Genomic DNA, 23,394 nt, shown 5'->3' with positions numbered 1-23,394 from the left:
AATACTCGGTTACCATAATACTTATAAGAAAAGAAGTAATCCGCAACACATTACATGTGAACTCTCAATGTTTTCTCATATTTTTGCATCATGAGCTGGCTTTTTGGCTACTCTTATCCCCAGTGGGAAAGACTCTCAGAATGAAGGATTTCATCCAAAATGTCTGGCAGGGGTACAACCTTTATTTTTAAACTTGGTCCTTTCAATGCAGGATTAGCTAAAAATCTGAGCTGGGGGTTCAGACCATATCGCAATGGCTTTTCGCTTTTGCAGAGTCATATAGTGGCTTGCTCATTACATCTTAAGTTTCTTCTAAGTGACACCAGGAAAAACCAACCTGTCTATAGCATTTTTAATGACCCACAGAACATGTTTGTCTTGCTCTTAAGGCAAGGAACATTGTCCTTTACTGAACAATCACAATGACTTTGACCTTATGAACACTATAAATCTTGTAAGAAAATAAGTAGTATTCTTTCATTTGTCCAGTGGAAAGTTCAGTGTTGAATTTGAGACCCATTTGTACAACTGTGTAGTCCAAGATGGGATCTGAACTTTTTTACCTTACCTTTTCACCCATATTTTCTCTTCATCTTGTCTTATCTATTTTGTCTTATCCACTTATTTTTGGTATTTCTGTAGTCATCCTAAGCTTTATTTCTGGTAAGCAGGATTCAAAGAAACAAATAATTACATAATCATAAAAAATGATTAGGTATGTCTTTGGAGATTCATGAATTCCATTGTTAATGAGTCCTACAAATCATAGCATGACACAAAATCAGAATTAAAATTTCTTTCATAATCACAAAGTTTCTTAACAAATTACATGATAAATTATTCCCTTACAAACCAAGGAGCTAAGGCAATAGTAGTGACCAAGACAGACATAGCTGGGAGCGAGATAGAAAAAACAGTAATAATACTAGCCTGCAATAAGTGCTTAGGAAAAAGCACTAGAAATACACATGCAAGCTTATAGAACCAAGACAATTTGCCCCCCTGTATATTTATTTATTTTTTTTTGTAACCTGGAAAGAGCATTTACCATGAGACCTGCCAATGATTAGGAGTTATCTAGTCAAAGGAGTTAAGAGTAAGAATGTTTTAGTCAGAAGGAAGAGTTTAAGAATGATCCAGATATCCAGGGATTTTTTAGATATTAGCACTAATGATAATACACTGATTTAAAAACATTGGGTTTTAAGAAAACCCTGGTTCCTTTCTTTTAGCGGTCATGTGCAGCTATACCATCCACATACAGAAGCATATACATCTGAAGTGCATCTCTAGTACGACAGTCAGTACTCAAAGCCCTCATGAAAAAGATATCTGTTTTATTATCTTGCTTATTTGCTTCTAAGTTCAGTTAACTGCTCTGGTCAATAACAATTTGGATTAGATGAAAATCTTGCAAACAAACCCCAGGACCTGATATTAGCATAAATCCTGATTAGGAATATCCAAGTATAGATATGTCTATACTATATCTACATCTGTATCTATATCCATATAAATAAATTCACTACAAATATTTCCATATGGGGAAGCCTAAATATTTCATATTTACTGACATGATACCTAAGCATGAGGATTTTGTCTCATTTCTCAAAATCCGCCCAATGGAAGTCAGTTAGCCAAATATTTCCACCCGTTACTTTCAGTTTAAGCTGAATAAACAAACAGAAAAGAATCATCTCCCAGTGCTAGCTAATAGAACTGTCTTTCTGAAAACAATCTCAAGTTTCAAAGGCTGTTTGTCTAAAAACATCCTACCACCTGGATAACTTCATCAACTTTGTTTCGCCAAGGGAGATAGAATCATCCATGTTATTCCTCTTAAAAGCAAAGTGGAATTATGATTAGCTTTGCATAATTTTAAACAATCTTCTCTATTTTGGAGAAAAGCAGAGAGGAAGAGTATCCAGCGAGAGGTAATCTATCCACCCATTCTCAGGTTTCTATATACAGGCTGAAACTGAGACTATTACCCATTACCCAAAAGTAAGATACCAATTTTAGCACATATTTTCTTGTCTTCATACCTTCCACTAGTACTTAAGGAACTTCAGTATCACACTTTCCTAAACATTCCTTCTAAAAACAACAAAGTACTACTGATGAAGATTTTACAGATCCACCTCACAGGGCTTGGGAAGGGAGTAGGAGCAGGGACCGGTTGATCACCATTAGAGTCAGTTTAATGAAGTGTGAAGAGAACCCTGCAAGCCACAGACATTTGAAAAGGGTGAGCCTGACCAATGCAATCTCTTCCTACCTGCCTCTTTGGAAATCTGCGTGAAGGATTCCACACCTTTCTCTCCGTAACTTCCTTCGGATGCGAGAGTAGACACATAATTCCAGCCGAGGGCCTTTACAATGTCTACCATGGCTTGGGCCTGGAAGGAATCGGGTGGGACCACACGAGAGAAGAAGTCATAGCGCCGGTCATCACTTAACTCAGGAGCTGTGGACGCATAACTAATCTGAGGGATCTGAAAAGACAAGAAAACACCACATGAGAGCACTCCATCAGGACTTGAGAGACCCATTTATATTTATAACAATTAACTCAAAACACAGGGAGTGAACTCCCAAAAGGATGGGTGTTTCGCCAAACACAAACATGTAATTTCAGACCACTTAAATGCAACTAGCCACTTTTTAACAGCACAAAAGCATCTTTTATTTTATTTTTTTTGTTTTTGCCTCATTCTTTTGTTTTGTTGTCTTGTGTTTCCTTTCAAAAGAGGGAATAAGGGTGGCACTGGAATTACAAGTTCCGGTTCACAGTGGGTAGAGAAAAGAATCCGTAACCATTTTATTTAATATTTTGTATCATGATTACTTCCTATAAACTAATAGAAAAGGAAAACACAAAACTTAACAGGAATGCTTATAAAAACTGGTTTAATTGACACAGTTTATGAACACTGGTAGATGTCATTGACCGTCTAATGTTGATTGAATTCTGGTGACCTGTGAAGAAATAACTAAGCAAGTTGTATGCATTATCTAATTTATTCTTTACAAGAACATTATGAAGAACATAGCTAAGTACCAAGATTTGACCCAAGTTACAGGTCCCTTACCCCAGGGCCAGGCAGGCTTTGCACTTTGGAAAGCCTTCCTCAAAGTTTTCTATACCTTCTTTTGGGTGCTGAGACTGGGCTGGCAGTTCTGTGAGGATGGAGACCACATGGGTCTCTGATCTCCATTTTTCCCCTTCAGAGCACTCTCTGACCTCCACTTGGGGTCAACCAGATGGCCCTAGAAGCTCCAAGACTTGTGTCTATGGGATCATTGTAGGTCCCCATAGCAGAACCCTGGTTCCAGGAGGACAGCCTGGTAAAAGAATTTCTCCTCCTGGCCAGCATACTATTTATTTTACGGGATCATGTAAGATTGAACTGCTAAAATGTTGCTGACACACTTATTTTAGCCAACTCTATTTATTTAAAAAGGGGCTTCCAAAAAATATTTTTCTGGGGTCCCACATACTCTAGGGTAGACTTGAGGTAGCCATAGAAGAGGAACCTGGCTCAACAACCCTATGCTAGTCACCTTCATAGTATACTAAACAGTGTCCTCCCTATGTCCACCCTCTCCCCACTCAGTTCTTTCTTGTAGTACCAGCATTCAGAAGACATAGGTTGATACAATTAATCTGCCTGTAAGTATTATCAACTTCTACAAAATTCTGCTTCTAAACTCTCCGAGGTCTTACCTCTGCTTTCTTCATAATGATCTCTCAGGTGTCTAAAGACCAATTTTGCTCTTTGTGCATTCCAAGCCCAACAACAGAACTCTTAGCCTCTACGATGCCAAAGCTAGATATGAATTGACTCTTTGAGCCCTGAAAATTTGACTCCATATTTACATACTTCCCTTCTTCTGGTGCAGTTGGTTTAACGTATATCCATTTGTCATTGTTTAAGGCTGGTTAACACTTCTGTAAAGCTCGTTTTCTTGGCTAGCTTTTCTATGTCAGCATTAGAATCAAGGTACATGACCCTGATGGTAAATAAACCACCATTTTGTGAGCAGGCTATCCTTGATGCAGTTCTGTCTTCTGACCACCGGGAGAAGCTTCCTGTCCTTAACTCAAAGCCCAAAGCCAGAGCCAGCAAGCCTCTATGTCTCCTGATGCCCCTTTATCTGAGCAATTGCTTAGTTAGCGGGACAGTGAGGCATAGTGGAAACAAAATGTAGTTTGAAATTGACAAGATATGGGATCAAAACCAAATGTTTGTTTACTGGTATTTACTTTGGTGTGGTTAATACACTTCAGTAAGTTGGAGTTCCATCTTTGGTAAAAGTTGTTCCAAGGTAACAGTTATAATGAAAGCACATTACCTAGCATAAAGCCCGGGAAACAGCCGGTGCTTATATGTGGGGGTAATAATAGTCAAAACACAGAACAGTGTTTTTCCTAAGGTAACCCATTCCCTACGCTTGACTGCCCAAGTTCTCTGTGATGTGTTATTTATGTACCACTCCATAACTTTCCCCTCCTTGCCTAAAGCAAAGGAAGATTTTTTACATATTCTCATTGTTTTTGCTTTAGAAATTATATTTTCTACTCAACTCTTTATTATGTGTTCAATCATGTTCTAAAAGTTTTACATGCATTACTTTATCTACTCTCAGCAAATACTCTTTACTACAGTATACTAATTATATGATATTAGACTATTGTTAACTCATTTTAAAGAAGAGGAAATTGGAAGCAGAATATGACCTTGCCTCAGATCAAAAAGCTGTTAGAAAACTAGTACTTAAAGCTGAAACTGCCCAATGTGAACACCTGAACTCTTAACTATTATACTTCGCTGAATTATTACTAACACATTTTAATAATAAGCATAAAACAAGGAAAGGCAGTAGATGACTGGTGTCTCAGATGATTTCCACAGCTCTGACCACGGAGCCACTAAAAGTTACTTCACTGATCACCATCAGACTACTGCTCAAATATTTTATTTAAAAGTTGTGTTGGAGCACATACAAATATGTAACTCCATCAGTAAAATAAGTTTCCTATGTCTCTTTCATGGTTCTGAGGTTATAAATTTCAGATAAAGAAAATACTAACTTTATAAAGACATTGGGGGCAGGAGGAAAAAGAAAGAGAGAGACAGAAACAGAAGCAGGGAATTTCTCTTACAAGAAATGAGAAGGAAAGAGGCCATGTGTGGCAATACATTTCCATTAACTTCAACTTGTGGGAATTTATAAGGCGGCTGCACAGATGCCTTCCCTGCCAAAATTCCTTTCTACCTTTGAAAAAGTGCTAATAAAGATACATCCAGCGTTCTGCTTCAATCTGCATTCATGTAGCTTCTGTAAAACATCAGAATTGTGAAGTATCCCCAATGCAAATGCATCTTCTAAATTGTGCCCAAATTTTAGTAATGGAAATGCTGGCGAAATAGATTTCTTTCCTCACTACCATTTGCACTTTGAAAATGATTGCTATCCGGGATCTATCCCTTCCATTACAAATCTTCTGGCTTAAAACCCACATTTCCCTTTAGGATCATGCATACATCCTGTTTTCACTGATACTTATTTTTAAACTATGCATATAATGATGCTAGAATAATAAAGAAAAGACCAGATGTATTTTTTTTTCTGAAATAAAAACATAGCTGTATAAGGATATCCCTCCTAGAAATAAGAGATGAAGGACTGGTAGAATTTATGTGATTTATGAAATATGATGCTGCATATTTAGTTATTTGGTTATTTACCTTCATATTTAGTTTAGTTATTATGCTACTTATTTTTAGTTACTTGTTTCCAAATGAATGTTTAAGCCTACACAGTTAACCATTTTGAGGTTTATTATAAGTTCACCAAATGATAATTCATCATCTTTAGGGATTAACTTCCACACTCTCCTTGATATCTAACTATGACCTTTTTCTGCAATTGAAATTCTCTCTCCTAGCCGGTCTTGCATAGAAATGGAGAATTGATCTTTTGATAAAGACAGTTTAGGGTAATAACATTTCAGTTATATAAAAATAGATACTCCATCTCTCCCTGAGCCTTCCTTTCTACAATTCAAAACACTAAAGCATTTTTAATCATTTATTTTAGAATTAAATTATCAGCCCTTTTTTTATGTCTTATTCTGTCCTCTTTATGAAAATTTGCCTATCATGCAAGGATGATTTTGCAAATGATGAGTATCAAATAGGATAAAAAACATTTATAACCTACTTTATTTGTATAGGGTGAGTTTATGCTCCTTAGAAAATTAACAATATATATTATTCATGGAAAAAAACAAGATACAAAACTAAGAAAATGAGTTGTTTCAAAGCTTAAAATCCTGTTAACATTTTATTACCTTTTTCAACTCCTTGTGTGTACATGCATATAGGTACACATACATTATTATTAAGATGTTCGGATTAATCTCCATTTCACCCCTCTGTCCCTTCACTCCTCCTCCGATTGCAGAATATTCTGCTGTACAGAAATTTAAACTAATCTAAACCTAGCCTTCATTGTTAACTATGTAAACCTGTTTCCTGGCTTTCACTATTATTAGAACTTTAAAACAAAATCCTCAGAGAGAATTCTACATCCTTGTATACATCCACAGATATTTCCTTAGAATACGTTCAAGGCCCCTCCACCCCACACACAATGTAACCTAAATATTCAAGGCTTATCCTTCAATCTTTATATGGAATTTTCCTCAGTTGCTATATGAGGTTGGACAATGACCTAAATTTTTCTCTCTCAAATGGCTAACTACTAGTCCCAACGCCACATGGTAAATAAATAATCATTCTTTACTAATCAGAAAGACCATCCCTTGTCATACACTAAATTCTTAAAGACCCTTGGGCCTTTGGGATCTGCCCTGCACTATTCCATTATTCTCTCATAGTCTTGGGCCAGTGTTTTTTACTATTTTACTTATTATAAACTTAAAGTATTTCAAGGCTATAGTAGTTGGAATATCCCCTTTATTAGTGATCTTTTTAAAATGACCACGGGTAGGTAATCACTTGCATTTAATTTTCCATTTGAATTTTAGCATTAATTTTTAAAGTTCACAGTAAAATTCCTTTAAGAATTTGATGGGTATTATATATATAAATTGGTTTGGAGAAAATTGATACATTTACAATATTTTATATCCTCCTATGGGAAAAGATCTATTTCTATCTGTTCGATGTTCATTCTTGCCCTTAGTAAAATTTTGTAATTCCTCCATATAGGCCTTGCACATTGCTGGTTAACTTTATTTCTGGATAATTGTTATTTTTATTGCATTATAAATGAGATAAAACTTTTGTTTCATTTTCTATTTATTGCTGGCACATAGAATCTATTAATTTTTTTTAATTTACTTTGTGACTTACACCTTTGTTAAAATTCTTATTACTTCTAATAGCTTTCAGTTCATTTTCTTTCAATTTCCCACTAAGCCACCACAGTGTCATAATTCACTTAGTTTCTTTTTCTCATTGCGTCAGCTAGAATTTCCAGGAAAACAATAATGATAGTAGTGGAAATAGATTTCTGTTTTCCTATTTCTCAACAGCAAGCAATTAAAAACCTACTAGTAAATCTTCAGTTTTCTTACTGTGAAAATGTATAGTCATATGAAGAATTAAGATTATTTATTTAAGGCTGATTTTGTTGATATGCAGTCTTAGCTAGAGCTCATAGGACATTTATTTAGATTTGCAAAGAGGTTTGTAGGACTGAAAGGGAATTTCTAGGCTATCTGGCCAAAAGACCCCTTTACGGATAACTTTAATGACTCTTCAACAGTACTACAATGAATCCTTTTCCAGTTTCTGCATAACCCTCTCCACCCATGTTTAGATTTGCTATAGATACAGTGCTTCCTTATTTTACTTGTGACAGAGAGTGGTACTTCCAAAGAAAATCCAGGTGAAGCTATTCTAAAAGCAATAAGAAAATACTTATTGCAGTGTAATTTATCACTTAGTGTGTCCAGGTGTGAGGCATCTTGCTAAGAACTGCAATGCATTATCTTATTTTAATCCTAACAACAATCCTTCAGAGCAATTCCTACTATTCTGAGTGTACAAGTAAAGAAACTACGACCCAGAGGCATTAACTAAGGTCCCATCTAACTAAGGTCTCATCTAACTAAGTGGCAGGTCTGGGTTTCACCTTAGGCATATTTCTAAAGCCTTTACTCTTAATCCCTGCACTATAATTCCTTTTTAAAAGAACATCACACCTGTTAGAAAATATTAGTTTCCTTCCATTCCTTTGTATCATATTCTTCCATTTATTGTCTGATAGCACACTTAAGCATTCCAGTCTCCTTACTTGGAAGAGTTCACCATTTGATTTTCTTTCTGTGATACTATGTACCTTTAGTTTCAGAACTTCTCATTCTCTCTTATTTGAAATATAAAGAGATTCCTTATGATTTGTTTCACCTATTCAAGAAACATCATCTCAAAATCTCTGCTTACACATCACCTATAAAAGCAGCTTTCTAAACTTAATTATGTTAACCAGTCATTATAAAATGTGCTTAGTTCTAGAATCCCATTTGGTAAAGACAATGTATTTATGTCCTTGGAGGCTATTTTATTATGAGACATCCCATACCCTCAGAGCAAATTTCTATGTATAACTTCACATTCTCCTGTTTGCAATAAATTTTCTGGCATCAAAGTCTCCTCTACTTGAAGGTATATATCACATTTTCCTCAAGGGATTTTTATCAGTTCTTTCTAGCACATTATAGACTTTTTTTTTTCCCTATAATACAGCCCAACTTTAAACATTAATTAGAACCAAATTAATTGTTTTCATCTTGATGCTTTGGGTTAATTTACAACTTCTCCAAACTGCATGTGGCTGCTTTGTGTTAGAGGTTTTTGGCACTGCTAATATCACCAGAGGACAAACATTTCTCTCTAATAGTTTGGATTTGGTTAGCACACCTGAAGAGCAAATATAACACAATGCTCAAATGTCTACAGCGGTCTTCCCTTCTCTTTTCACTGTTTGGAAAAATCAAATATTTATAACCCTTAATTATAACATTTAAGAAACTTAGGAGTTATCAGTCATGTAAATGAACTACAGAAAGACAAATAAAAGTGAAATTTTGGTGAGACCTAACAATAGTAATGAATTCTCTTTAGTGTGTCTAAACTTGTCAATGTGTGCTCTTCATTTCTTCATTGGTCTTAACAGGAAGATGGGTCTAGATGTGTACGAACCATGAAATATACTTCAGGAAAGTCTTACTTGTTTTCCCCACTTCCTATAATTTCTTTTACTGAGTCTCAGAAATGTCTCTTCTGCTTCTCATTTTCATAAATTTGTGGTTATCTTATAAACACATGGGGGACATGTATTTATAGCTTTCCAATCATATAATCTATAATATCTGAATTAATCTTACCTTTATTTCTAATGTAAAGAAATGGTGAAAACTACACTAAATCAGTGTTTTAAATCTTTAATCATTTCAAAGTTGCCTCATTTTTTTTTTTTGCCCATATCCCCAAGCCAGATTAATGAACATTGCCATATCTTAATACTATGTAATCTGTTATATGTTTATCATTTTCTTTTTGTCTTAAAATCTTTGATGAAAATTAAAAAAACCTTTTAACTTTACCAATATGCCTATATAATGACTATTTATAAATTTATTTTAATGTGAAAGTGTAAAATGTAATTATTCACATTTTCAAAGTGACCTTTTTATAAAAACATTTTTCTACAATCTATTATGTCTATATTTAATTTTATAGCTTCTGGTTTTCTGTTATAAGAAGGGTATCCCATTTTCTTGATTTTGTAGATTTCCTTCTTATATTTCTGTATAATTAATTTTTACATCAAATGTTTTAATGCGTCTAGGATGTATCTTCACCTATAACTTCAATTTGTAGTTCAAATGGATAGTCAAATGAACAGCCGTGTTTCCAAACTAAAAAACCTACTCGCATGTCATTATCACATTTATGCATTTTTACATAAAATTACATGTACACATATACAATATTTGCAAAATTTAAAGCACTAAGTGAATAAATCATACACTAGGATGACTTGCAAGATTCATTATTCATGTATAATAATATTTATATTTTCTTTTTCAAAAGCCGCTCAGTTTTCTCTGGTATATTGACTTAAATTTACTATGCTGTTCCTCATTTTGAATAAACTGATAGTAATTTGACTAGGTAGATAAAATGTCAGTCATTTGCATCCACAGGAGCCCACGTAGCATTCCCGAAGTTCAAGTGAACTGTGGACTCTCTGTGGATTTTCCTTTTTGACCTCTCTGTTCTACCTAAATGGAGATCTAATTTCTATTTTACATGAAGGTGCTTGCTTTAGTGTCATTTTATTTTATTTTAACAACTTCTTACAGTGACTTAAAATCTTACATTAAACGACATCATTTCATGGAAGTTAGACCATCAATCTAACTGCTCTTCGGGGAATAATCACACAGGTTTTCCAAAGGGAAGAGGGTGGTTTATCTGTTGAGAGTCCTACTACTTCTTCCAGCCATGACTTAAGTGCATATGGATTTTTAAGAATTCCTTAGGATTTAAAGCATAGTCAAATGATCAAAACGCAGAATTGGAAGTGACAGACACTCCATGTCCAGCCCCTTTCTGGTGAGCACGTGGCCTTTACATTACCAAAGACAACTGCTAGACCTTTTCCTGTACCATCCCCTCCCTCATTGTTAGGCAGCCAACACAACACCTGCATCTCCATAGACTTATGATGCTTTTTCTGCCTTCTGCACTTGGATGCAAGTTATCATATTCTATAAATATTCTGATAATTTCAAATGGATGTCTTCAAAGATTTTGCAAAGTCCCCCTCTCTACCAGTCTCTTTCTACAAGAAAATCTCCCCATTTTCTTGTAATTATTTCTCCCAAGACACAGTCAGGGGACCCTGATGGAAAGATGGAAAACTGGCTTCAAGAAATAAACTATTTGAGACAGAGTAGTTCTCATGCTGCAAAGTTGTCATTTAAAATTTATGTAGAAACCAACTTTCCTGACCCTTTTTAAATGCTGAAAAGCAAAGAGGGAATAAAAACAGCAATAAAAACCATCATACCTCAAGTCATCAAATGTAACATTTCCCAAACCCTTACGTCGCCCTTAAAATAGAAAAAAAGCCCAATTCACTTTGATCCCAACTTCACTTTTAAAATATTTATGCACATTTAAGATCCTAAGAATTCCTGTAAGTCTAAAAGAAAGAAGAGTGGGAAAAAATTAATTTTAAAAAGAATTAAAAAGGACATGTAAATAACATACAATATAGATACTGTCTATGCACTTTTATGTCACTGATATTCATAGCTCACTAATTCAAGGGAGTGTGGTGATTGGATTCTTATGATGGATTAAAGGAATAATCGAAAATTAACATATCCAATTAATGGCACACACCCATGACTGGGGAGGGGGCACTCAAGGCCCTCTCCTAACCTTTCCAATGTTTGCCCAAAAAGTACAACCAACTTATAGGAAGGTCAATTAATGAGCGCCTTTGGTTCCTTGTAGTTTTCTTTGGTAACAAGGGTCACAGCTTTAATTAAATAATTATTGGTATAATTACGTGTTTACTGTCCACCCCTTTGCTCCAGAGTACTTACCCTTATGGAGGACATGGACCTTGTTTGTCAACGTAACACCAGTGGATAGTGCAGTACCGTGCATTGCAGAGGAACCTGAGAACTACATGCTAAATGAGTAAGCCAGGGAAGGAAGGAAATGGAATAATCCTAAGAGAGCAGACTCCAAGTGGAAAGCTCCATCCTTTTTCCACATGGTTGGCATGGCCAGAAAAAGCGATAGCACTTGGCGATTGTTCCTGACCTAGCTCGGCCTGTGGTGGGCAGCTTTATGCACCAGGACACTTGTTCTTGCCCTTTCTTTTTACTGGTATGCTTTTCATGGGATTTCCTTCTTCATCATCAGGAAGGCAGGGCAAAGAAAGCTGAGATTTGGATGAGGGTTCAAAGGTAAAGAGACCAAGGGAGTTCCTTGTAGGCCTGGTAACTCCAGGCAACATGTGCTATGGTGCATCAGGGTCCAATCCAATTCCTCATAATATATTAGGACTAATTTTAAACAAGGTAATTTTGCCCTGCTGTCTCCTTAGCTTTTTTCCCCTCGGGAAGGACACTTGGCTGTCAGACAGTGGTAGAGAAGATAATATTTGAGGCCCTGGGTTCTAGCCAAATGCCTTTACTTTATATTAACATTGCCACCATCAAGTAGAGAGACAGAGAGAGAGAGAGAGAGGAAAAATTTTAAAAAGAATAAAAAGTAATAGAATATAAAATCTAGAGAATATAATTCAATGTCATTTCTAATATATGCAAAATCAAAAATTACAGTGTGCAATGCACTTTCACTTACCGAGCATTGACAAGAAAAGAGTTTTTCTAAATTTGATTTTATCCCATAATCAGTACACAGTCAACTGCTAGTTAGGCAAACGGATCTCATGGACTTGGAAACACACTCCCTTAAACATCGTCTTACTGTCAGTATCTGTTAAAATAAATGAATACCCAAAGTCCCAATGTAGACTAGCTTACATTAACACAAATATTTTAAAAATTCAAGTTGCCACAACTACTCCAACACAAACTTGGTTTCCCATCCAAATAAACTGCTGAACATGTATTAAAATCGGGGTGCAATTTCAGTCAGAAAACAAATGAAAGATATGAAACTAGTTCTCCCGCATTTTGAGCTTTTCATCTTTATAATAAAAGGGCCATGCCTACAACCAGGTCAATCATCTGGGGAACATCTTATTTTTGGAAGGTGCATATGGTTAATGTTTCTCTTTTCCTGGGAGATTTTCAGGGCTAGAAAAAGTGATACAAAGTGTACTAAACACCTCTTCCAGAGGGCAGTTTCCACAAAACTGGTAAAGGCAATTTTTGGAAGCATCATGGGCAATTAAGATAATGCTTCAGTGTACCTGTTGAGATATTCATCAACTCCCAGTGGGACATTATTAAGTTCACAGTTAGGAGTAATTTCACTCTTCATTCTTATTAAGCTTTATTGATATGGATCCCCAAAAGGGGAAAATAGTTGAATAATCTTTTCAGACTTTTTCTTTGAAGCATCACACCCTTCGATTTATACTTATCTTCTCCCTAGATAACATCTCTGCTTGCATTAGGATAGCTGGGCAACAATTTTGATTTTTGATACCCTTTACTCATTTAATCCAAAGAACTGAGAGCTAATATTTTAAATTAGTTTAAAATTTGGAGTTTTACTCAGTTTTAAAGTACTTATCACAGATTATAATCACATCCTGTAACTGTTTTTCTTCACTTTTCATTTCTTTATTGCATAACAACCAATACCTTCAACATTCTATGAGTGGTATGGAATCATTCTCTTGAGATCCTAATAATTTTGTGTGTGGTCCACAAGTCAAATTTTTTAGAGTATATGTTTAAAAAATACTAACTGTTACTGTTTTTTATTATTTTGCTATTATTAAATCTTTATAAATTCTGGGCACTGTGATGTATTCTTTACATACGTAATCTCGCTGAATTTTTATTAACACTGTGAAAAAGGTACAAATATTATTTTCATGAATATTAAATGTTTTTGCCCATCCAGCCCCCATTCACCTTTCTTTTGCTACAGCCCTCTGCTTTGCCTTGCCAGAGGACCCTTTCTTGTCTCTGAGTTCCTATGGTTTAGGTAGGGATGACTACAGGCTCCAGATTTGGTACATGTGACTCACGTTGGTCAATCAGAACATAAAATGTCTTTGGCCACAGGACTGACTCAACAGGAGTCACATGACCTGATCCAGATGAATGTGAATAAGTAAGACTCAATGTTAAGGCATTGTCAGAATTTGTAGATGAAAGAAAAACTTTCTACTGAAAATGTTTGAGAGGAAATGTTATAAGACTGTGGTAACCAAAAGCCATTGTAACATCATGATGGGAAGGCCTGCCTCAAAAGAGAGCAAGAGAAAAACAAAGAAGAAAGATAGTCTGGGATCTGTTGGTATAGTTTGAGTTCCTGGATCCAGCTGTGCCTGAAGCCATTTTACTCCTTAGGTGTTTTGATCACATGCCTGAATAAATATGCATTTTATATATTTATACATATATGTATTCAGTATATATATTCACTTATATATTCATTTCTTACACATTCATATATGCACGTATACATTTATATATATAAGTATGAGGCTAAAGCAGCTTAAATGGGTTTAACTTAAAATAAAAGGAAATCTGTATCATTGCCTTTTTATAGAAATATAAGTCAAGGCTTACAGAAGTTAAATAATTTTTCACAACTATTATAGCTATGATTTAAGCTTAGACTCTTAAAATCTGTGATTATTCACCACCATGGACTATAAAGCATTCCCTCAAAATTTTTGAAGAATAGGTTAATGTTCAAAAATAAGATAAACTTCAGAAGATTGAGAGAAACTATTTAATTTCATGCCATCACAATACTCAGAATTTAAGGGTGTTGAAACTTTCCCAGCAACTAGATAATAATATCAACAATGCGATTCTTAGATAAAGGTAATAGGAAGACCATGTTCTAGAGACTGATATCTACTAATTCAGAGTCCACCTCTTAACACCACATTACTTGGCAAAATTCTAAAGGTGATTTGGGGCCCTTCCCCCTTGCCTTTCTGTATCCTTGCATCCTCTCGTTCCCCTCTGCCCCACCTGACCTCATGTCCTCATGCTAGCCTTCCAGAAAGCTCAGTATCAGTCAGCAACAGTGTGGTAGCCACAAGAGTACTGATATCCCAAAGCAAAACAAAGCGAGAACAGCATACAAAAGCAGGGGTGGGTGGCAGTCTCTTGCTATGTTCCTCAAGCCACACCATACTCTTTAAGGGGGAAAATATATCTTTAGGGGGGAAAACATGATTCATAACAGTGACTTAAACCAAGGTATTTTATCTGGAGAAGAAATGACCATGATGCTGCTGCTGCTGACAATGAATTTTCCATGAGAAGGTGGCAACTTAATTCTCATATAGACCTCACAGTTGGTGAATATTAGGCATAGGCCTGGAGGAAAAACATCACTTAGAACTTGTCTCTTTCCTTGTCTTATGAAACACAGAAAATAAGGAAAAATCTGTGACTTTAGAGGCTGACTAAAGGAGCCAATACGGCAATACCATCCGGGCCTTCCATCAAGGTAGACAAACTCCCCGGGCCTTTTTCCCTATCCATAAAAGGGGGTTAACCCTATGAGTCTAAGCTACAGCATAGAGCAAAGTTGATGTTCTAGTTTGCTAATGTTGCTGGGATACAAAACACCAGAAATGGACTGGCTTTTATAAAAGGGGGTTTATTTGGTTACACAGTTACAGTCTTAAGGCCATGAAGTGTCCAAGGTGACACATCAACAATCAGGTACCTTCACTGGAGGATGGCCAATGGCATCCGGAAAACCTCTGTTAGCCGGGAAGGTACATGGCTGGGGTCTGCTTCCGAGTTCTAATTTCAAAATGGCTTTCTCCCAGGACGTTCCTTTCTAGGCTTCAGCTCCTCAAAAATGTCACTCTTAGTTGCTCTTGGGGCGTTTGTCCTCTCTTAGCTTCTCTGGAGTAAGTCTGCTTTCAAAGCCCACCTCCAAAATGTCTCTGTAAGCTGCAGCTCCTCTCTCTGCTCCTGTGTGTTCTTCAAAGTGTCCCTCTTGGCTGTAGCAAGCTCACTCCTTCTGTCTGAGCTTATATAGTGCTCCAGTAAACTAATCAAGGCCCATGTTGAATGGGCGGGGCCACACCTCCATGGACATTATCCAACCAGAGTTATCACCCACAGTTGGGTGGGTCACATCTCCATGGAACTCATCAAAGAATTACAATCTAATAAACACCAATATCTCTGCCCACACAAGATTACATCAAAGATAATGGTGTTTTGGGGGACATAATACATTCAAACCGGCACAGGTGATACATCCAGGAAATGAAAATTTTGCATGCCATACTAATATAGTGCTATTCTGTCTGGTGTTACTTGCTTAGCTGGCATCCTAGTGTATGTGGGTGTGTGGGGATGCAGTACATAGATAAGCAGCCTGAGATCTCTGTGGATTGGAGAACCACCTCATCCTTATCCCCACACTAGTCAATGGCAAAGTTCAAGAGAGGCCTTTCTCTCTAGGCATGACACCACAGATATAACAGCTCCCACTGAAGAGTAGTGGAGTGGAAAAAGGAAGGAAATGATTTTTATGACTCCCCAGGGTCCTTTCTAACCCAACATATCTATGTATTTTCTCTGCTCAATACCTAGGATTTAGCTCGGTAAACAGTCGTATATTAAGACACAAAAAGTAAACAAAGCAAATATTTCTTTTCACATTTCTCATATTTATTAGATATGATCCTAAACCTCTTTCAGGGCATTATGGCTGGAGTTTTATGCATAGATATTTGTTCACCAAACACTAAGGGCTGAATTTTGATGTAGTTCAAGAGCAGTAGAGAAGTCAAATCTCTGTAGAGCAGGCTTTCTCTACCTCAGCATTATTACCATCCAGGACAAATAATACTTTTTCATGGAGCTTGCCCTAAACAGTATAGGGTATTTAGTAGCATTTGCAGGCCTCTGCTAGATACCAGTAGCACCCCACTCACCAGGTGTGACAACCAAAAAGGGCTCCAGGCACTGACACATTCCTGTGGGGGACGGGGCTTTGCAAAATTTCCCTGGTTGAGAACCACTGGGCTAAAGGTTTGACTGAGCAACCAAAAAAACCCGGGTCACAAAGGGAAAATGAAGGGAGATAGTTTTAATATGTCATAGATTCATTTACATCACATATTTTGCTTTCTATTTGCAATAGCTTTTAGTTCAATGCTTGATGACAACACTACATGAATGCTTAATCCTTCCATATGAACACCTTCCTAAAGTGAAGAATGAATTTTTCAGAAGAGAATGAAATTCAATCCATATTTATTTTCCCTCTGAGAGCCATTCACACCTTTATAAGTACATCATCGTCAAAACTCTTGATTATTCAGGATGGTTGAGAATAGAATGTTACAGTTAATTGGATAAACTACATGGTAGGCACTAAACAAATTCCAGTTTTCAAAAAGTTGGAGGACAATAAAGTGCACTTCAGAGAAATGCTACTGCACCCGATGCACTCTTTGTTTGCTTAATGATTCAGAAGTCACTTTCAGGGTCTGGTAGTGCCCCAGGCACAGTAATTCTCATAGACGTAGATGCCCCAGAAGGTGAAGGTAAATCTCCACTGATCTGTTGATTCCCTGGATGAAGCTTACGTGACAAAAATTCCTTTTTTACCTATTAGTCCCTTTTATAAAAAGAAGCAAAGCTCTGCTGAGTACTTTAGCTTTTACAAGGCTCATCTATGTAAACAAATGTTTAGTGTCTTTTGGTGTATACAAAAAGAATGACAAATACGATTTCTGCATAGTAAATAATTCCCTCTGAATTTAATTCAGATAGTACAATATCACTTCAGTACCGTATGGCCAGTTTTATTTTAATCTGTAGGTTTTAGGCATTGAAAACGTAGTAAATAATGAGATAGACCAGCTCTAGAAGATGTGACTATTTAATATCAACAGTATATAAACATAAACTATATATACCAGTGCTATAAAGAAAATGAAATAGTTTAATGAAAGAATGACTTTGAGTGGTTACTATAGACAGAAGGTGAAATGTGACCTAAGCGCAAATTAGCATTTTAAAAGGTCTGAAAAGTTCTCAAGTCAAAAAAAACCAATCTGTTTCAAGTTGTTTAACCCAATATTTTCTAAACTTATTTGATGCAAACCCATTCAAGTCATTCCAAAATATACCTCTAATCAATTTTAACTAAACAGACTTAATTCTATAGGGCAAATATCTTGGCTTCCCTGTGCCTTTTCTTGTTTACATATAGGCCTGAAATATGCTGTTCCATATCTTTACTTACTAAATTCCAGTACTTCTTCAAGAGCCAGACTGATTGTATGGTAACTACTTTGGGGAATTTGTCCTGATTTTCTCCAGCTAAACTAAAGAATCTTCTCTTCTTGCCCCTCCTTGCTCTTCCTGGTTCCGTTGCTCAGCTTCCATCTCATTCTTATTTGCATGTCTTTATTTTTCAGACTCCTTGAAGAAAGGAGCTATGTCTCAGTGTTCTTGTACGTTTCTTACAGGATTACACAATGCACATCCCAAGAGGCTTATACAAATGCTGGAGTTTTACTGAAATGAAAACCATGAGTAAGGGTACTTGTGGCTGCACATAATAAATTGCCCATTTACGAGTAGCTTAGATAATAAAATCACAAAAGTCTGGAGGCAGTGGGTTTCCACACTAGCTCAGGGTGGAAGGTAAATCTCCACTGATCCATTGATTCCCTGGACGAAGCTTACGTGACAAAAATTCAACAATCTCAAGACACGGTTTGCATTCCTCTAAGGGCATCCTGGCCTTTTTTTTTATTCACAAGGCAGATGCTGGTAAGCTAAGCATCATGCTTCACATGACATCACCACAAGAAAGAAGCAAGGGTTCCACTAGACACAGCATTGTCTCTTCGTATCCATTTGCCTTACCCTTATCCTTCCGGCTTTGGAGCAAGGAGCAAATTGTCTTTCTTAAGTTTTCCACCCCTCACTATATTTTCCTCATATCACATGGTCAGGATGGTGTTGCATGCTCACTGGCAAAAGGAAAGGAGGATGCTGTCACTGGGTTATCCAATCATGATTTGACCTCTGAGGATGGGTTCACTGCTGCCAGGAGAAAATAAATGTGGGTTTTTGTGGCATGGAGGGAGAAGTGTAGAGAATGACTCTCTGGCAGACAAGAAACTGTAGTTGCCATTTAAAATTATGATGGTTGCCGGCACCCAAGAATTGCTTAAACAATGCAAAAATGAATCTACAAGGACATTCATGCATTGTTACCAAATGGAGACTACAATACGTGGTTTTTACCAAACCTATTTAACCCACAATCCTTTTTACTCCAGAATATTTATTCCAGTCTCAGATGACTATTATTCTCCAGACAACACTGTAGGGAGTATAGGTTGAAATAAATGCTAACAGGTTTCTGAAGAGAGAACAAGTATTTCAAACTGGGAAACTGATAAATATACGACCAAGATGTGATGTTTAACCTCATTGAAGCCCAGGAGACACGTAAGCCTTTCCTGGTGAAGAGAATGGTAAAAACTTGTGCAGAGAGTAATGAAAAAGTGGGGTTTCTTTGAAGAAACTGGAAGACTTGTATGACTTAGCAGTAGAATCTATAATTTCACTTGGTTTACAGTTCAAACGAGATAATGAAATAAAATTTATTATTTCTGCTAAATTTGTTTCTTCTCCTATTATTATAATTATTCTTACAGACAAAATATACTAGTCTTTCTAGCGTACATTATTGAGCTATTGCAGGAATGGGCAGGGGATAGCCAAGTAGCAATCTCTAAAGATAAAAAGTATGAACTACCTCTGATGTAATAACTAAAGGATACCAGCACCAGTCAACAAGGATTCAATTAGGGAAAATACCATTGATTCTTAAACTGCCTGTGTGAAAAAAAATTTGCATAGTTCCATTTGGTAACTGAAGCAGGTCACTCCTATCCACTTTAGAGATTAAGGAATTTGCCCACTTTGTTAATAAGCCTGTCTCTTGTCTGCAGATCACAGGTATTGGTGGAATTAACAAAGCTGACCATTTGTTTTCCTTTTTCTCTCTGATTCCTTCTTCATAGGTCCTGGATGAGCATATATTAATAGAATAGGAAAAGCAAATGGCAAAATTTTTGGAAGGGGAACATTTTCCTGGAGGTCCAAAATATTGGTGAAGTTCCTTCACAGTTTAGTGGACCCTGGTGTAAGTGTCGTGAGATATTTGAGTTTGAAGTAGACAAAATTATAAACTATAAGCCAGTGGCACTTATCCAGGTTACTGAATTCATATCTCACTAGAAAAAAAAATCCCTCACTAGAAAAAAAAGTTATTTCATATATCTCTATTTTAGCTGCAAGTTTGAATCCTGGAATCAATACACTGTTTCTTGGTCAAGTGTGTGTGCGTGCGTGTGTGTGTGTGTGTGTGTGTTAAGAAATACCACCTATAGAATTTCCAAGGTATTTTTTTCAGGCTGAAGTAGCCTGATAGGTCCTCTTTACTGCACATCATTGGAAACATTTACTTGTTCAATAATTTACCGTTTTCAATATTCCTTTCCAATATCCAGCAACTTCTGCTATCATATCACCTGCCACCGTATCATCTTCCAATTACCATGATTGTACTTTTTTTTTTTTTTTTACTTATAATTACATTTTATGTTTACTGCTTCCTGCGGAGATTGAGGGGGAGAGAGAGAATCATCAATAGCAGCACTACTAGCTGTATTGAAGGTGGCTTCAGGGAGGATTTTGATATAGGGTTGCTAATTTCCTCCATAATTCATGTGTTCTTATTAGAGGCAAGTCTTGACAGAACTTGGGCATTTGGTCCCTTTCCTGATGGCATTCTTTAGACACAAGTTTATGAAAACCATTTAGTCAGAACAAGGTATGTCAATGATAAAGGATGGATATTATTCTCATTAAGTCAGATCTCTTCTTTTACACAAGGAAATGACGTTCAGAGAGGGGAAGTAATTTTCTAAAACTCACATTACTACAGAAGGACTGAAAAGCAACTAGAATCATGTCTTCTGACTGGGTCCTACAGAGAGGTTTCCAAAAATCCATACTGTTCTTGTTAGATTTTTGGAAATCTTCATCTTGTCAGGATAAAGCGTCACCCTTGAATTAGTGTTCATAAGGATATCCACCTAAACTTTTTCCTGAACAATGATTGCTTTCAGAAACTAAGCACAAGATGACAGTTACCACAAGAGCAGCACCCCAGAAAAAAAAAAAAAAAGAAAAAAAACAAAGGCAAAAACAAAACAAATACAGCTGGGCACTGTGTTCAGAAGAGCCAGATGCAGATGGAAAGTTCCGAAGTGCCAGGTGCAGATGGAAAGCACTGAGCAATTATTTATTTCTCCCTCACATAAAATAAGTTGAGAGGTGAGGAGCCCATGGTCTTCAGGGATCCAGGACCCTTGCATTTCTCTGCTCTTCCATCCTGGCATGTCAATTTCATCCTCAACGTCACTTATACTGCAGGTTTCTGCAGTAGCTCCAGAAATCATAGGCTCATTCCAGCCAAAAAGGGGGTTGAGGAAAAGGGCAAAGGGTTGCATTTTCTGGTTGGTGAAGTCCTTCCAGAGGAGAATTCACAGCTTCAAATACAACATTTCTACCTGTATGTCACTGTCTAAAACCATCTGGTGACCACATTAATTGCAAGAAAAGATTTTTGAAAAAAATGTACTCTTTTACCCAAGTATAATACTGCCCCAAACAAAAAAAGAGATCTGCTACTATGGAAGATGAAGGGATATATACAGAATGGTCATCATCTGCCACAATCTTGAAGGAAGAGTAAAAGTTGGCTATGTGAAGAGTTTGGAGAAGGATTTTCTAGCAGAGAGAGCAGCTTGCGTGATGTTCCCAGGTAGGATGTGGCTTAGTGTTCTAGGAGAAGTGGCTGGAATGGCTGCAGAATTTTGAATAGGAATTAGAGAGTTGGCAGGCTCTATACAAATTATCATGCCTTAAAACCACATTAAAAGTCTTTGAATTTGATCATAACAGCCATAGAAAACCACTAAAAGGTTTTGAGCAGAGAAGTGATGCTGGCATATGGATAACCAAACTCCATTCTGATTTAAGGTGTGTGTGTGTGTGTGTGTGTGTGTGTGAGAGAGAGAGAGAGAGAGAGAGAGAGAGAGAGAGAGAGAGACTGAGTATAATCTGTAACCATCAATACTTTATTAGTAGAAACATGTTTCTTCAATGGACCTCATAGGGAAGTACTACCCTACACCAGAATTGGTAAACAGCAGTTTCATGGGAAAACAAAAACAAATCACAGGGCAACTCTGATGCTGATGGTAGAGAACTGATGCACATCATGTGCATGAGGGTCGGAAAAGCAAGAGGGTGAGTCAAATATTCTCAGTGCATTATAGTGTATTACTTCTCTCCTGCCCCGACTTATGACCGGATTTTGCCCTAATCCTAGAGGAAGACCGACTTTCTTTCACGATGCTTCTGGTGGCTGACAGGTCATAGCACAGTTCCGCATATACCAAATGTCCTACTACCTTTTGCCCTCAGCCTATGAGAAATAAACAGCAACCCAGTAGTTTTCTCAGTGGGAGGGGTGTCTGCCAAGTTATCTTTGTTTATGCCACAGTGGGCTCTCTTTCTGCCTGAATATTCTGCTTTACCAAGATAGCCTTGCTTCATACAAAATAGCTACTTCTTTTCTAAAGTACAAGAAAACAAGGATCATTTTAATAAGCAAAGACTATGGGCTGGATGTTAAAATGCAAAATTTAAAGTAACTGTAGCACAGGGAACTGGTAAAGTAGATGCAGCTGACGATTTAGGTCTGGCTAAATCAATTTTTAAAACAATTGTGTAGAAGGCAAAGAAGTCAGCAGCCAATAATTTCCTAATTGGATATATATTCATTGCATGTTGGCCACAGGTAATAAATGATGTTGAGAGTGTACTTCCATTAGGATTATGCTGTAATGACCCCAAAACAGTGCTCTTTTTTTTACACAAAATCATTCCAAACACTAAATGAGGTGTGCTTCTAATGGTGTGGTCTTGAAAACTGCCTGGTTCTTCCTATGCAACTTCACTAAGACTGTTCAGTGCTCAGCTCTCTCCTACCAAAGACTCTTTTTAAATGTTTTCCACTTGGGTAAGAATGAGATTTATTCAAAATTTTTTTTTCCTCAATTTCAGATTAAAGGCAACTTTGTGATAGTTTATTGAGGTTCCTGGGTTTTCTTCTGCCCTAATGGTCCTCCATGGATTGGAAAGGTGGCTCGCTTGACCAACTCCACTTTGAGCTACTAAGAATTAATGACTCAATTTCTCTGCCAACAAGGGCAGGAAAACACCTGTAGCTATAAACCATCATTCCAAATCAAGACCCTATGGGACATGATATTCTATTTGTCATCAGATCAGCCCATGCATCCTGGAGCAATGAGCTATGGATATTATGTCTGCTCTCCAGTAGTCAGATTTAAGTCATTCTCATGCTCATGCATGTAAAATAAAATAGAATGAATGGAAAGAAAATTTCCCAACTAAAATGTCAAGCAAAGCATTAAAATGAATTTTGATTCTTATGATGAAAAGATATAACTATGAAAAAAGTCAAAATCAAATTTTAAGTGGATTCTGGAAGATCAATACTTTAAGTAATTTTTTTT

General features: G+C 36.7%; 1 protein-coding gene across 8 annotated transcripts in view; it reads right to left on the bottom strand.

The window, feature by feature from the left end:
- Positions 1-23,394, bottom strand: part of GRM7 (glutamate metabotropic receptor 7) — a 1,009,633-nt gene that overhangs the window by 708,619 nt on the left and 277,620 nt on the right. For all 8 annotated transcript variants that reach the window (XR_005211330.1, XR_005211329.1, XR_005211331.1 and 5 more), the window contains exon 2: positions 2,279-2,495. Coding sequence is in view for 4 of the 8 variants with exons in the window: in XM_037800797.1 (XP_037656725.1) it covers positions 2,279-2,495 (217 nt within the window). In the remaining 4 variants the exon portion in view is untranslated. The remainder of the gene's footprint in view (positions 1-2,278; positions 2,496-23,394) is intronic.

This window comes from Choloepus didactylus, chromosome 1 (assembly GCF_015220235.1).
Source record: "Choloepus didactylus isolate mChoDid1 chromosome 1, mChoDid1.pri, whole genome shotgun sequence".
Lineage (NCBI taxonomy): Eukaryota > Metazoa > Chordata > Mammalia > Pilosa > Megalonychidae > Choloepus > Choloepus didactylus.
This window is presented reverse-complemented; position numbering and strand designations above follow the sequence as displayed.